Here is an 11,599-nt window from a genome sequence, read left to right on the forward strand (position 1 = left end):
AGGTTACATTTCTGTTCGAAGGTCTTAAGCTTGTGGTACATGTTACCCACATGACTGGTTCCATGTATAATTTTGTACATAACTGTTTGTATATAATTGTGTCATTGAAAGAGGGGCCTGGGTTTTAATCGCTAACTCTACTGAGTGTCTAACTGAATGTATTAATAACTTGAACTGAAAAGCCCACCAGCCTCAGTCAAGTTTTGTTTATAGAAACTTTGTGTGGTGTTGTTTACATCAACTTTTTGCTTTTTAACTATGTGCCTCAGTCTACATTTTCAGTTGCTCACTTCAAGGGTATGAAACTGTTATTTGTATTCTATGCCTGTTTGATGTGGAAATTGTCACCACAGATTATCAATTACAATTGATATCCGCTATTATTGGTATCAAATTAAGATTTTTAAGGTCAAGACAGTCCAGTCTTATTGAAAATGGGCTAGAAAACAAACTACAAATAGCTGTGAGTGAAAGTGGGGATATTTTCAGACTGTCATTGTTTCTAAAAACAACTTTGTAAAGAGAGGTTATGAAACCATTAACAATGAATATCGTTTGTGCTTGACTTTCTCCATTCTCTCTGTGTTGAGCTTTTACAATGTTATTTTGTTTACTTTCAAGTACGTGTATAGCGGTTTGCTAATCCTTTTCAATTCGTAAGACATCATAAACTGGGTGGTTGGAGCCCTGAATGCTGATTGGCTGAAACTCATGGTATATCAGACTGTATACCATGGGTATGACGCAACTGCTCTAATTACGTTGGTAACCAGTTTATAATAGCAATAAGGCACCTTGGAGGTTTGTGGTATATTGACAATATACCATGGCTAAGTAGTGTATGCAGGCACTCTGCGTTGTCTTGCACATATACCACACCCCCTCGGGCCTTCTTGCTTAATTATACATTCTATTGTGTTTTGTGGTTGGTATTTCTGTTTGGCCTGCTTGTTTTGTTACAGTTCTTTAACCATTTTTAATGGTTCCAAAGGGCTCAAAGCTTGTTACAGCATCATGTTGCAAAGCCTTGCAGATTACATAAGTGTCTCCGTACAATGTTTTGTGGAGTAAGTTACAAAGTTATGTTAACCAACATTGCTTTTAACAGACATAACCTTGAGGTCATCAGAACAGTATTTTTTTTTAAATAATAGATTGTGTACTGACTGTTTCATGACCATTTGTATTCTTACTCATGAGAACATGTACTATTTAAACTATTTTATATCTGTAAATGTGTCAAGAGAAATGACTGTATAAATGTTTTTTTGTAAGTAAATTTGAATCATCCAAAATGAAAACTGATTTCTGGCTTAACTTTCAATTATAATTTCCCAGGCTTTCTGTAAAAGGTGGGTTCAACACAAATTATCCAAATGTATGTTGTTTATTGCCTTGGTGTCAATTTGTTAAATCAAAATGGAATCTTATGGCAAGACTTCAACTCCCAGACATACTTTGTTGTGGTGTATTTTCGTTTCCTATGTTGACAACCAGCTGATTTCCTGTGTCTTTTTAAATGTCCTGCCATTATTCTTCAACAAGCAGCAGCTAGGTTCGATGTTTTTCTGACCAAAAGAAACCCTCGAACATTGGATACTTTTAACCATTGGGATGCGTAGCTAAATCTTTAAGTACTTGTTTTATACTGGTACAGTCTTCGAAACCTTGAGGTTATTAGTAAGATTAAGGGTAGGGATATCGCTGTTTGTCTTTTCTGTTCCGCTTTTCTGCCGCAGTCCGATATTTTCAGGTAACCTTAGCTAGCTTTTTTGATTTTAGCCAGGTAACTTATTAGCTAGCTAGTTAACTTCACATTTCTGTCAATGTTTCCGTAATGAGCTTCTTCACTCAAACGTAATCGTTAGTGAAGTATATGTTTTCTTCAAGAAACCAACCTTGTAAATTGCCACTACCCAGAAGTAACGTCAGCTAGTTAACTTAGCTCCTTGCTAGCTAGCCATGTTACTAGTTACATATTGTCAAGCAGTAACGGAGGGGTTTCAGTAAAAATCGTAATTAAGGTTAAAGCAACAGGTTTAGAGCCATCTAACTAATGTGTTTGTGATTGTAATAGCTAGCTAACTAAGTATTCGTGTTGGCAAGCTACTGAAGCTAGCTAGCTCATTTCTAGCCAAATGCTAGCTAAATAGCGACTGTCTAGCAGTGAGTGTATGATTGCTAGACAGTGGTTGATTGGGCAGATAAGCTTGCTACCTACTAGCCTCCATCGTTCGCAGATATCACACGAACGGGCGAATATAGAAACCAATTTGTTCACGTTGTCAGCGCGCTTGAGAAGGTGCTAGGCTGTTGAAAGCAGAGAAGGAAAGAGGGGTGAGAGTAGTGAAACGCACACAGTGCTCTTTGTGCCAGGGGGTTGGCCCGGTCTCAACCAGCGAAGCGCAGTACAGTCGGTTCTGTTCAGATCGGCTTCAGAACCATGACAACTGCAAGGGATCTCGATATGGTGAGTATTCATTGCAACCCAACACAATCCTTACTGCATAAGATCCAATGTTGAGCCCCGTATGTCTAATATTAAAATGGTTACAATGTATGTTATGTTTTCCATTTTTAAATGTAACCTTTATTTAACTAGGTAAGTCAGTAAAGAACAAATTCTTATTTACAATGACGGCCAAACCCGGACGACGCTGGGCCCATTGTGCGCTGCCCGGTGGGGCTCCCAATCACGGCCAGTTGTGATACAGCCTGGATTCGAACCAGGGTGTTGTCTGTAGTGACGCCTCTAGCACTGAGATGCAGTAAATGTATTTTTGGGTTAGGAGCCAGGATCAGGGACTAAGGTTAACTCTCACAAACAGAAGAGCTGTTTCTGTAATGATCATCTGTCACTTACATTTTGAGATTGATCCACATTTTTTCTAGAGGTGAGCCTTAATTGTCTTCCTATCACAAAATCACAGCTCCACCCATTTTGGATACTGTTATTCTCCAAACAAACCCAGTTGACATGTGTAAAGGCAAAGGACCATGTCCATGGCACTGTTGTGTTAAATCAGGGATGAAGAGGAAATTGATTGTAGGAACTGAGAAGAACCAGTCAATTTGAAATCACAAACGATCTCAAATCAATGAAAAGGCTGGTAGGCTACTCTAGGCTGCCTCCCCTTTTGTACCTATGCCAGCTTGTAGTGCTCTAGAGTGATTGTCTACTTCTGCAAATATTTTGTTCATATTTACATTGATATTTGGGTAATTTAGCAGACGCTCTTATCCAGAGCGACTTAGTAGCAATACGGCCTAAGTGCCTTTCTGTTTCCAATGCACGCATGTGTTGCACAGACCTTTTCTGTTACTTCAAAGCTGAGTTTTTGAAGCTAATGTTTCTCTTGATTGGATAGTCTAAGAGGATATCCATGATGGTTAAAAAAAGAACCAAGGGCAGCTAGGCAGATTCGAGTTGTTTTGTTTGGTTGAGGATAAATGGTATGAGGGGGGGGGGGCTTGTTAATGATGACTTTGGTATCTAACCCCACTCAGAGGTTATGCAGTGCATAGGGGGAGGCGCTTCCTCTGCTTAGTAGGGTCGGCGTGTTTGTAAACAGCTCAGTGTAGGACTATCCTGGCGACACACCTTGTGGCACAGATTCTTTGTTCTGGCTTACCCGATTTACCAACAGAAGGTTTAGGGACAAATAAACATATTTAATTATGTGGGGGAATTACCCATTCAATTTTTACCGGAACTTTGATATTGGTATCCAAAATATGATAGTGTTTAATGGTAGGATATTTGCCATGATTTCTAAGCCATTTGTTGGATTGTGGTGGGATACCAATATCTACTCTGAAGTGTATGTGCGCAGCGTGTTACGATCTGTCAACTGATGGAGAGTTTCGGAGGGGTGGAGTGTGGCTTCCGGCCATAGGCTAATGATGCTTCAGAGCTATTTTCACTCTTAGAGGTCCTGACCTGGGGCTGCTGCCACCACAGGAGGGAAGGCTATGAGCCAGGGGTCTCTTCCTGTATAGGAGCTGACATGTATGCTTAAGGCTACTTACCGGTAGTAGATATTTTATGATTGTCGAATTGATGAGTTTATAATAGATTCCATTTACATGGAGCATCTGACAGTAACCTCTGAGTTGCACTACTTCATGTGAAATGCTGTTTCTTTCCCTATTTCCCAAATGGATTTCAATACCCGTACGACTTATTATTTTGTAGAAATCATAGTTCACCACATAATTAGTTGGGGGGGGGGGTTCTTCATTTATTCTCTGGCATTTGGGATTTGACTCATTGCAGAACCCTGAACAACCTGCCTTACCTTCATTTGTTGTCCTCATTTGATTTTCAATGAGAGCATTTATTCCCAGCCAAACTCTGCACACACACCATGTTGATGATGTAATCGTTAAACCAAGGAGCGATTGAAATCCATGAAAGAAAAAAATGCAATTACCCAAGTCTCCTAAAAAGAAACTTCCTTTTGGATTCTGTAAATGACTAACAAAGATGAAATGGTCCCTTTAATGTAATTTTTTTTAAGCCTTTTTAAGGCTAACATGTCATAAGTTGCTAGTACAATAAGTGCAACAGCATGGCCAACACATTTTTGCTTCAATTTTTTTTTAATGGGTTCATTTAGTGTACTGGGTGGGTACAAAGAAGAGCAGGGAAAACTCCCCAGCCCCCTCCCTCCTTCACACACACCACTACGCCCCTGGGTTACGCATTGGCCATGTAAATTTAATAACGGGGCCCACGGCTGTCTGGGACACCTGGGGTTATCGCATTAGGCCAACAGCCCAGAGAGAAGAGCTGCCCACAGCGCTGAAGGCCCACTTCACCCCCCCCCCCAGCTCCACCCTTATCTGTGCATTGTCCTGCTATAGGGGCTCACTTCACAACGAGCTCAGTCCTCTCTGAAGGAAGCAGCCCAGTCAAACGGGGCTGAGATCTGCACCAGAGAAATCTAATTAGACAGGAATGTCAATTTCTTTGCAGGCTTCCGAGGGTCATCTCATGTCATTCGAGGTGAGAGAAAACGGAAGGATTCCATGTGATTAGGCTAAGCTACATGCTTCTCATTGCTCGACGGGGTGGAAGTGTAGACTGTATCATTCTGGAATTTTGTAGGATTTCTGTAGAGCATGTGTAGGTTTATTAAGATGTTTTGTTTGGGCGATTTTCAGGTGAATCTGCGTCTTATCCTGGTCAGTGGGAAGACACAAGACTTCATCTTCTCCCCCAACGACTCGGCCATGGACATCGCCAAGCACGTCTTTGATAACTGGCCCTTGGGTGAGTTTGTGCATGTTGGGACGTGGATCAGGGAACAACCACAACACTGTTTTGTTTTTATATTGAGTTGTATTGCAGAATTAATCAGGTCACTTTGCAACTTTCTTAATTCTTCTTAGTCTGGGTCGGATTTAAAAACATGCTTTCTGGCTCTTGTCACGGGGACCACTTTCCAGTTATAGGAACAGTTACACAATGCCTTGGCTCTCCACACTTATATGCCGCCTTCAAACTACTGACGATGGCAGCCATGTTTGTGTGTTAAACCACTGCAGGAAGTCTCTGAGTGGCTGTCTGGCGCTAGTGTTATTAGACTGCTTCTGAGTGTTGCTCTGTTGTTGTCTCATCTCTGCATCAGGATGGGAGGAGGAGCAGGTGGGCAGCGCTAGCATCCTGCGCCTCATCTTCCAGGGACGCTTCCTGCATGGCAGTGTCACACTGGGAGGTACTTGATGGACCCTTTTACACACACCATCCTACCGGGCTAAAATACACTAGTGAATACTGTATGACCTTTGTCCTTTGAAATGAAGTCTGATTTAAAACGTGCCACAGTTGAGGACATTCACTGTAATGAACTTGTCATCAAAGATGGAGAATGGGCGTTCTGAGCATGCTTACTAATGCCATAATTAAAGAGGATTATCTTGTGATTATATATTCTGCATATGAATTGTTCATTGTCTGTCCTTTTTGTTTTCAAAGCTTTAAAGCTGCCCCCTGGCCGAACAACTGTCATGCACTTGGTTGCCAGAGAGACCCTGCCAGAACCTAACTCCCATGGTGAGAACCTTTCTCTCGCGCTCTCTGGTTGTCTGACTCTAATTTGTCCTATTTAGCTAGCTTGCTGTTGCTAGCTTATTTGTCCTGGGATATAAACATTGAGTTATTTTACCTGAAATGCACAAGGTCCTCTACGCCGTCAATTAATCCACACAAAAAACGGTCAACCGAATCGTTTCTAGTCATCTCTCCTCGTTCTAGTCTTTTTGTCTCTTGACTTTATATTGCGATTGGCAACTTTCATGAATTAGGTGTATTACCGCCACTGACCTCGTTCGTCTTTCAGTTCCCCACGTGGGTAAAACCAATGAGATGGCACGTGGGTACTTGCTTCTATAAACCAATGAGGAGATGGGAGAGGCAGGACTTGCAGCGTGATCTGCGTCACAAATAGAACTGACTTCTATTTTAGCCCTTGGCCACGCAGACGCTCGTGAGCAGTGTGGGTGCAATGATTGAATCATTTAGATTTCTAAATTTATTTTGCGACGCGAGCGGTGTAGTCAGCCTGTTATAGTATTTGGTTTTAAATAAACTTAGGTATCAAAGTAAATGTAATTAGTGAAATATACTTAAGTGTCAAAAGTAAAAGTGTAAATCATTTCAAATTTGTTATATTAAGCAAACCAGATGGCACCATTTTCTAAATTTACAGATAGCCAGGGGCACACTCCAACACTCAGACATAATTAGTCACTTTACCTCTACCTACATGTACATATTACCTCGACTAACCGGTGCCTCCGCACATTGACTCTGTACCAGTACCCCCTGTATATAGCCTCGTTATTGTATTGTTGCTCTTTAATTATTTATTTTTCTATTTTATTTTGCATTTATTTTTTACTTTAGTTTATTTGAGTAAATACTTTCTTAACACTTATTTTTCTTAACTGCATTGTTGGTTAAGGGCTTGTAAGGATGCATTTCACTAAGGTCTACACCTGTTGTATTCGGCGCATGTGACAAATACGATTTGATAATTTACAAACGAAGCGTGTGTGTAGTGAGTCCGCCAGTTCAGAGGAGGTAGGGATGACCAGGGATGTTCTGTTGATAAGTGCTTGAATTGGACCATTTTCCTGTCCTACTAAGCATTCAAAATGTAACTTTTGGATGTTAGCGGAAATTTATGGAGTAAAAAGTACATTATTTTCTTTAGGAATGTAGTGAAGTAAATTGTAAAAAATAATAAATGTACAGATACCCAAAAAATACTAAAGTAGTACTTTAAAGTATTTTTTACTTTAGTACTTAACACCAGTGTCAGGGACACTGTTGAGCTGTAATTGCTACAGCTATAGGCCTTATTGTCCCTTTAAACCTGAAAGCCTGGTGTGATATTTTCTCTTTCGTTGTCTGATGTCAAGTTTCTTTGTATCGTCCTCTTTGTAGGTCAGCGTAACCGGGAGAAGATCACAGAGAGCAACTGCTGTCTGCTGTTGTAAAAACAACAAACAACAATCCTTTCACTCCCCTCCCCCACATTCATCCTATGCTCGGCTTCTGTCTGCCCGTCAACCCTGGATTTGGGGAGATCACAGGAAGATGGGTCACAGAGCTGTCAGCGGGCGGTCTTTTGCACGTGTTTGTTGCACTCTGGCCCAATCGGTGGCTTAGGAATTATGTAGTTTTTTTCGTGCCAGTTTATTCAAATTGATTTTCTTTTGTTCACCCTTTTGCCAAATTTTGCCTTTCCTTCTCTCTGTTTCATGTTAAGAATTTGTACATATAATATCTGTGGTTACCCAGGAGGAGAATATATCCTGTGTAGCTGGGGGGGGGAGATATAAAGGTTTTGAAGACTCACCTTACAAAGAAATACTAACGAACTCTTTGGAGCATTGACCCGTACTGTGCATACAGTTGTTTGCATTACCCTTGAAGACTCGGCATACAGTTTGCTCCATGTGTCTTTCTGCTAATGAAATAGAAGTTCCCACGGGTTTGGCACTTAACTGGGTTGTTTTTTTAAAAAGTGTGTCTTTGTAAGTTTTATGTATGGTCTTAATCTTCCCATCCCCTTCCCGTCTTAGAGGAAGAGAATCATTTCCCACTGTTATACAAAGTGCCGTCCCCCTCACCCGATGTAGACTGTGTACAGTAGTTCCCTCATACTGGCAGGGAGTGTTTAGTCTGCCGTAGCACCAGTGGACTGGAATGGGGCATCTTTCTGTGCCATGGGCCGCACGTGTTCGTTCCTGGACCAACACAGAGGAAGAGTTCAAAGTTGTAAATGGACAGCTGTGTCAACACCTGAGTGGATGTGTGTGACATTGACATGTTGGATCACCTCCTTGAGGATGAACGGGTTTAGCTAGAAGAAGAATCTAAACTAACTCCTACGTGTCCTCCCCCTGGTTGTGAAGCCTTGCTTTCTTTTTTTCTTTTTTAAACTGAGTGAAAATATTTTGAAGGAGTGCTTCTGAGTGACCATTTTGTGTCATTCTGAATGGCTTACGTCTCTGATCAACATGACCGTTTAGACTGCACCACACCCAGTCTCATGAGGAAGCCCCGTATCCTCGCCACTCCCCGTCTGACCTGAGTGAGGAGTAAGGCAATCGACGCCAGGAGCCAGTCAAGTGAGGTGGTGGTGGGAGGGCTTCCTACAGGACATGAGGGCTAGAGGAATGGGAGGGAGCAAGGGCTTGGTGATGGTACCGTCTGGAAAATGAGGAAGTTATGTATTTTTACCACCTCTTTGTTTGGATGCTGTTTGTTTTTGCCTTTATGATTTTGGATTTATTCTGTAATCATTAATATTGCAATTTTTTATCTTGTATTGTTTATTCTGTTTTTGTCTGACTCCTGTTAATTGAATACTTTTTCTTCCAGGGGTTGTATGTATATGTCTGGGAATGCATATGAGTTGTAGATGATCACATTCTGTGTGTGAGTGGATGGGCTGGGGAAATGTCTGTGTAGTGAGACAGTATGGCTGCGTTTACACAGGCAGCCCAATTCAGATATATATTTTTCAGTTATTGGCTTTGTTTTTTTTTTGACTGAAAAGCTCTGAAAAAGATCTGATGTGAAAGGTCAAAAGACCAGTTAGTGGAGAAAAAGATCAGAAATGGGCTGCCTGCATAAACCCAGCCTTAGTGTGTTTGAGAGTGAGTAATGGGTGTGTTTTTTGACGTGTGTGTGCTCGTGCGCCTAAATACTGAGTGAGTGAGTGTGTGAGAACAGGGGGATAGTTATGCAGGTGGTTGAGTAGGAGGGCAGATTGGTCTTGGGTGGCTGTGGTTTCCATGGAAACAGTGTGGCTCCTTTTGAGTGAGTCTTTTGGTTAGTGTTCGTCAACCACTGCTATGAAATTTATCTCAATATGAATAAATGTTAAAAAAATGTAATGCAAAAAGGTATTGAAGGTATTATAAATTAATAAACATCTTTAAATATGACTTGTTTTTTTTTATTAAAAGGAACAGCAGAGTAGAAATCAAGTTAGTTAAGCAGTGTTGGGGAGTAGTGAACTACATGTAGTTCAACTAGTAATTTAATTACATTTTGCAGTAGTCTGGTGGTAGTTGAACTAAATTCTAATCTAGGTCGTGTTTTCAGTAGTTCGTAACTTTTTTGCCATGTAGCTAACTACTGGAACAACACTACTTTTTAGCTAAAATATGGGTGAAGTAGGCAATCACTTCCTTTATTTTGTCATCAGGCCTGCCTTATCCTCATTTGTAACATTTTATTAACGTAAGACCCCAAGGTGATCTGTTCTTGCAATTTGTAGTCTGACGGTTCAGATTTCTTTTTTCAGGAAATAGTTTGGATGTACTGAACTACTTTTTCAAAGTAATTTTTTAAAAGTCAGCCATATTTCTAAAGGGTAGCTTAAATTCTTTCAGTGGGAAGTAATTGGTAGCTTGAACTATGTTTTCAGAGTATCTTCCCTAACACTGTAGTTAAGCATGTGGCTTGCCACTGGGTGGCAGTGTTGTGTAGATACTCAATACTCTCGCAGTGTCCTAGTCCTGGCTCCTGGGCTGAGGCATATTACTCTTCCAACACCTGGTTTAGTTCCATACTGGTAAGATTAATACCTCTTTTGCCGTCCTCTAAGGGCAAAATGTTAATGTTGGCTGTTATATAAAGTTTTAATCTGACTAATAATGATTGGCTGGCATTGTCTATTATTCAGAGGTTCTTTGCAGTGAATTGGTTTAGTAGACTGATAGTTACTCTCCAGTATCACACAAATGACATTAACAAAAGATAAGAACAAGTGTGACTGGATTACTATATGTGGACTTGGATAACTAAAACGTAATCGGTCACCAGATTGGTTTTAGAATGTGTTCAAAGAGTCAAATATTAGTGTTGCTTCTGTTGTTGGAAGTAAGTTTGGGCATCTTGGATTCTGTCTGAGACTTGGACAGAAAATGCTTTTGATGTTGTGATGATTGAGTCATAACATTTGGTTGAGCTGTTATTATTCGATATGTTCTCTCTTGTCTGTTTTGGAAAAATCTGGTTATGACGCATAGCCAAGGGAGCTCCAGGTTTCCAGTTGACGTTGGCAATAAACGTCAAGACCCCTGAATTATTCTAAAACCTAGTGCCGTTCTTAATCTTTTTAAATCAAACTACTTGTCCTTCCATGCATCTGCTCATGTCTCTGTCTGGCAGCTTCTAGTTTTCTGTCTGGCAGTGGATTTAGTAAGAACACACAGAGGGAAGCTGAGGAAGATGGTCATAAGAGGGGTCTGAACTGTGAGGTGATAACCAGGAACTGACCTGGACACAGGGAAGCAGCATCTGTTGAAAGCATTGCTACTCCAAACTGTTTCAGGATGAATAACTTTGCGGTATTGCATGAGCCGGGGCACGTGCGGTCAGTCAGTCGAGTGTGTTAGAGTGGGCCCCGATCCAGGGTTAACAACCAAGAGAAACTGAACCACATGGTTCAGCTGGGCCATCTCTTGGGGCGGTGTGCTATGCTGCTGTGCTGGTGGTAATGGGGAGGGGGGAGTCTAGCTGCCGTACCCAGCTTCCTCTGGCATTGGTTGGGGACTCTTTGCAGGGAAGCTGTAATGTGGCGCAGCGGAGGACTGTCTTTCTAGAGATTTCTGAGGCCCTGGGAGAGCCATCTCTCTTTTCCCCTCTGCCTGGGCTCTGTTTCTCACACTCCTCCTCCTGCTTCCCTCCTTTCTCCCTCTCTCTCAGAGGCCCTCTGCAGGCACTCTGGGTAATAGGTGTGTCAACATCATAAAAGTGATAGATGTGTAAGGCTGTTCACCGGCAGGGGGGTTGTGACTTAGAAATGTTTTTTTCCTCTGTTTTTTAAGCCTACCAGAATCCCTTTCCCCCTTCTCGCTTCTGGCTAGTGCAGAGCCTTTTTGCCTTGTCAGTCCCACATATATTAAAACCAGCTGTGAATGCACACACACACACACACACACACACACACACACACATACACACACACAGTTGAGCACAGACTGAGGACAGGCTACTGATACCACAGACTCTGGGCTTGTCCATTTTTTTATTTTTTTATCTGTCAGGCTTTCAGTACATTCTGGTTAGTCA

General features: G+C 41.5%; 1 protein-coding gene across 1 annotated transcript; it reads left to right on the plus strand.

Moving 5' to 3' along the window:
* The first annotated feature begins 1,498 nt into the window (after positions 1–1,498).
* LOC106611763 (ubiquitin-like protein 3) lies at positions 1,499–9,465 on the plus strand. The gene is made up of 5 exons (XM_014212313.2): positions 1,499–2,470; positions 5,167–5,275; positions 5,634–5,720; positions 5,981–6,058; positions 7,454–9,465. The coding sequence occupies exons 1-5, from the start codon at positions 2,444–2,446 to the stop codon at positions 7,504–7,506; spliced, it is 354 nt and encodes a 117-aa protein (XP_014067788.1). The 5' UTR covers positions 1,499–2,443; the 3' UTR covers positions 7,507–9,465.
* Positions 9,466–11,599: the final 2,134 nt, after the last annotated feature.

This window comes from Salmo salar, chromosome ssa09, assembly GCF_905237065.1.
Source record: "Salmo salar chromosome ssa09, Ssal_v3.1, whole genome shotgun sequence".
NCBI lineage: Eukaryota > Metazoa > Chordata > Actinopteri > Salmoniformes > Salmonidae > Salmo > Salmo salar.

Bases quoted from the DNA above. Each gene is read 5' to 3' on its own strand.
- LOC106611763 (XM_014212313.2), top strand. From the start codon at position 2,444: ATGACAACTGCAAGGGATCTCGATATG. The intron at 5,276-5,633 runs GTGAGTTTGTGC...TCTCTGCATCAG, and splicing joins CTTTGATAACTGGCCCTTGG to GATGGGAGGAGGAGCAGGTG. The intron at 5,721-5,980 runs GTACTTGATGGA...TTGTTTTCAAAG, and splicing joins TGGCAGTGTCACACTGGGAG to CTTTAAAGCTGCCCCCTGGC.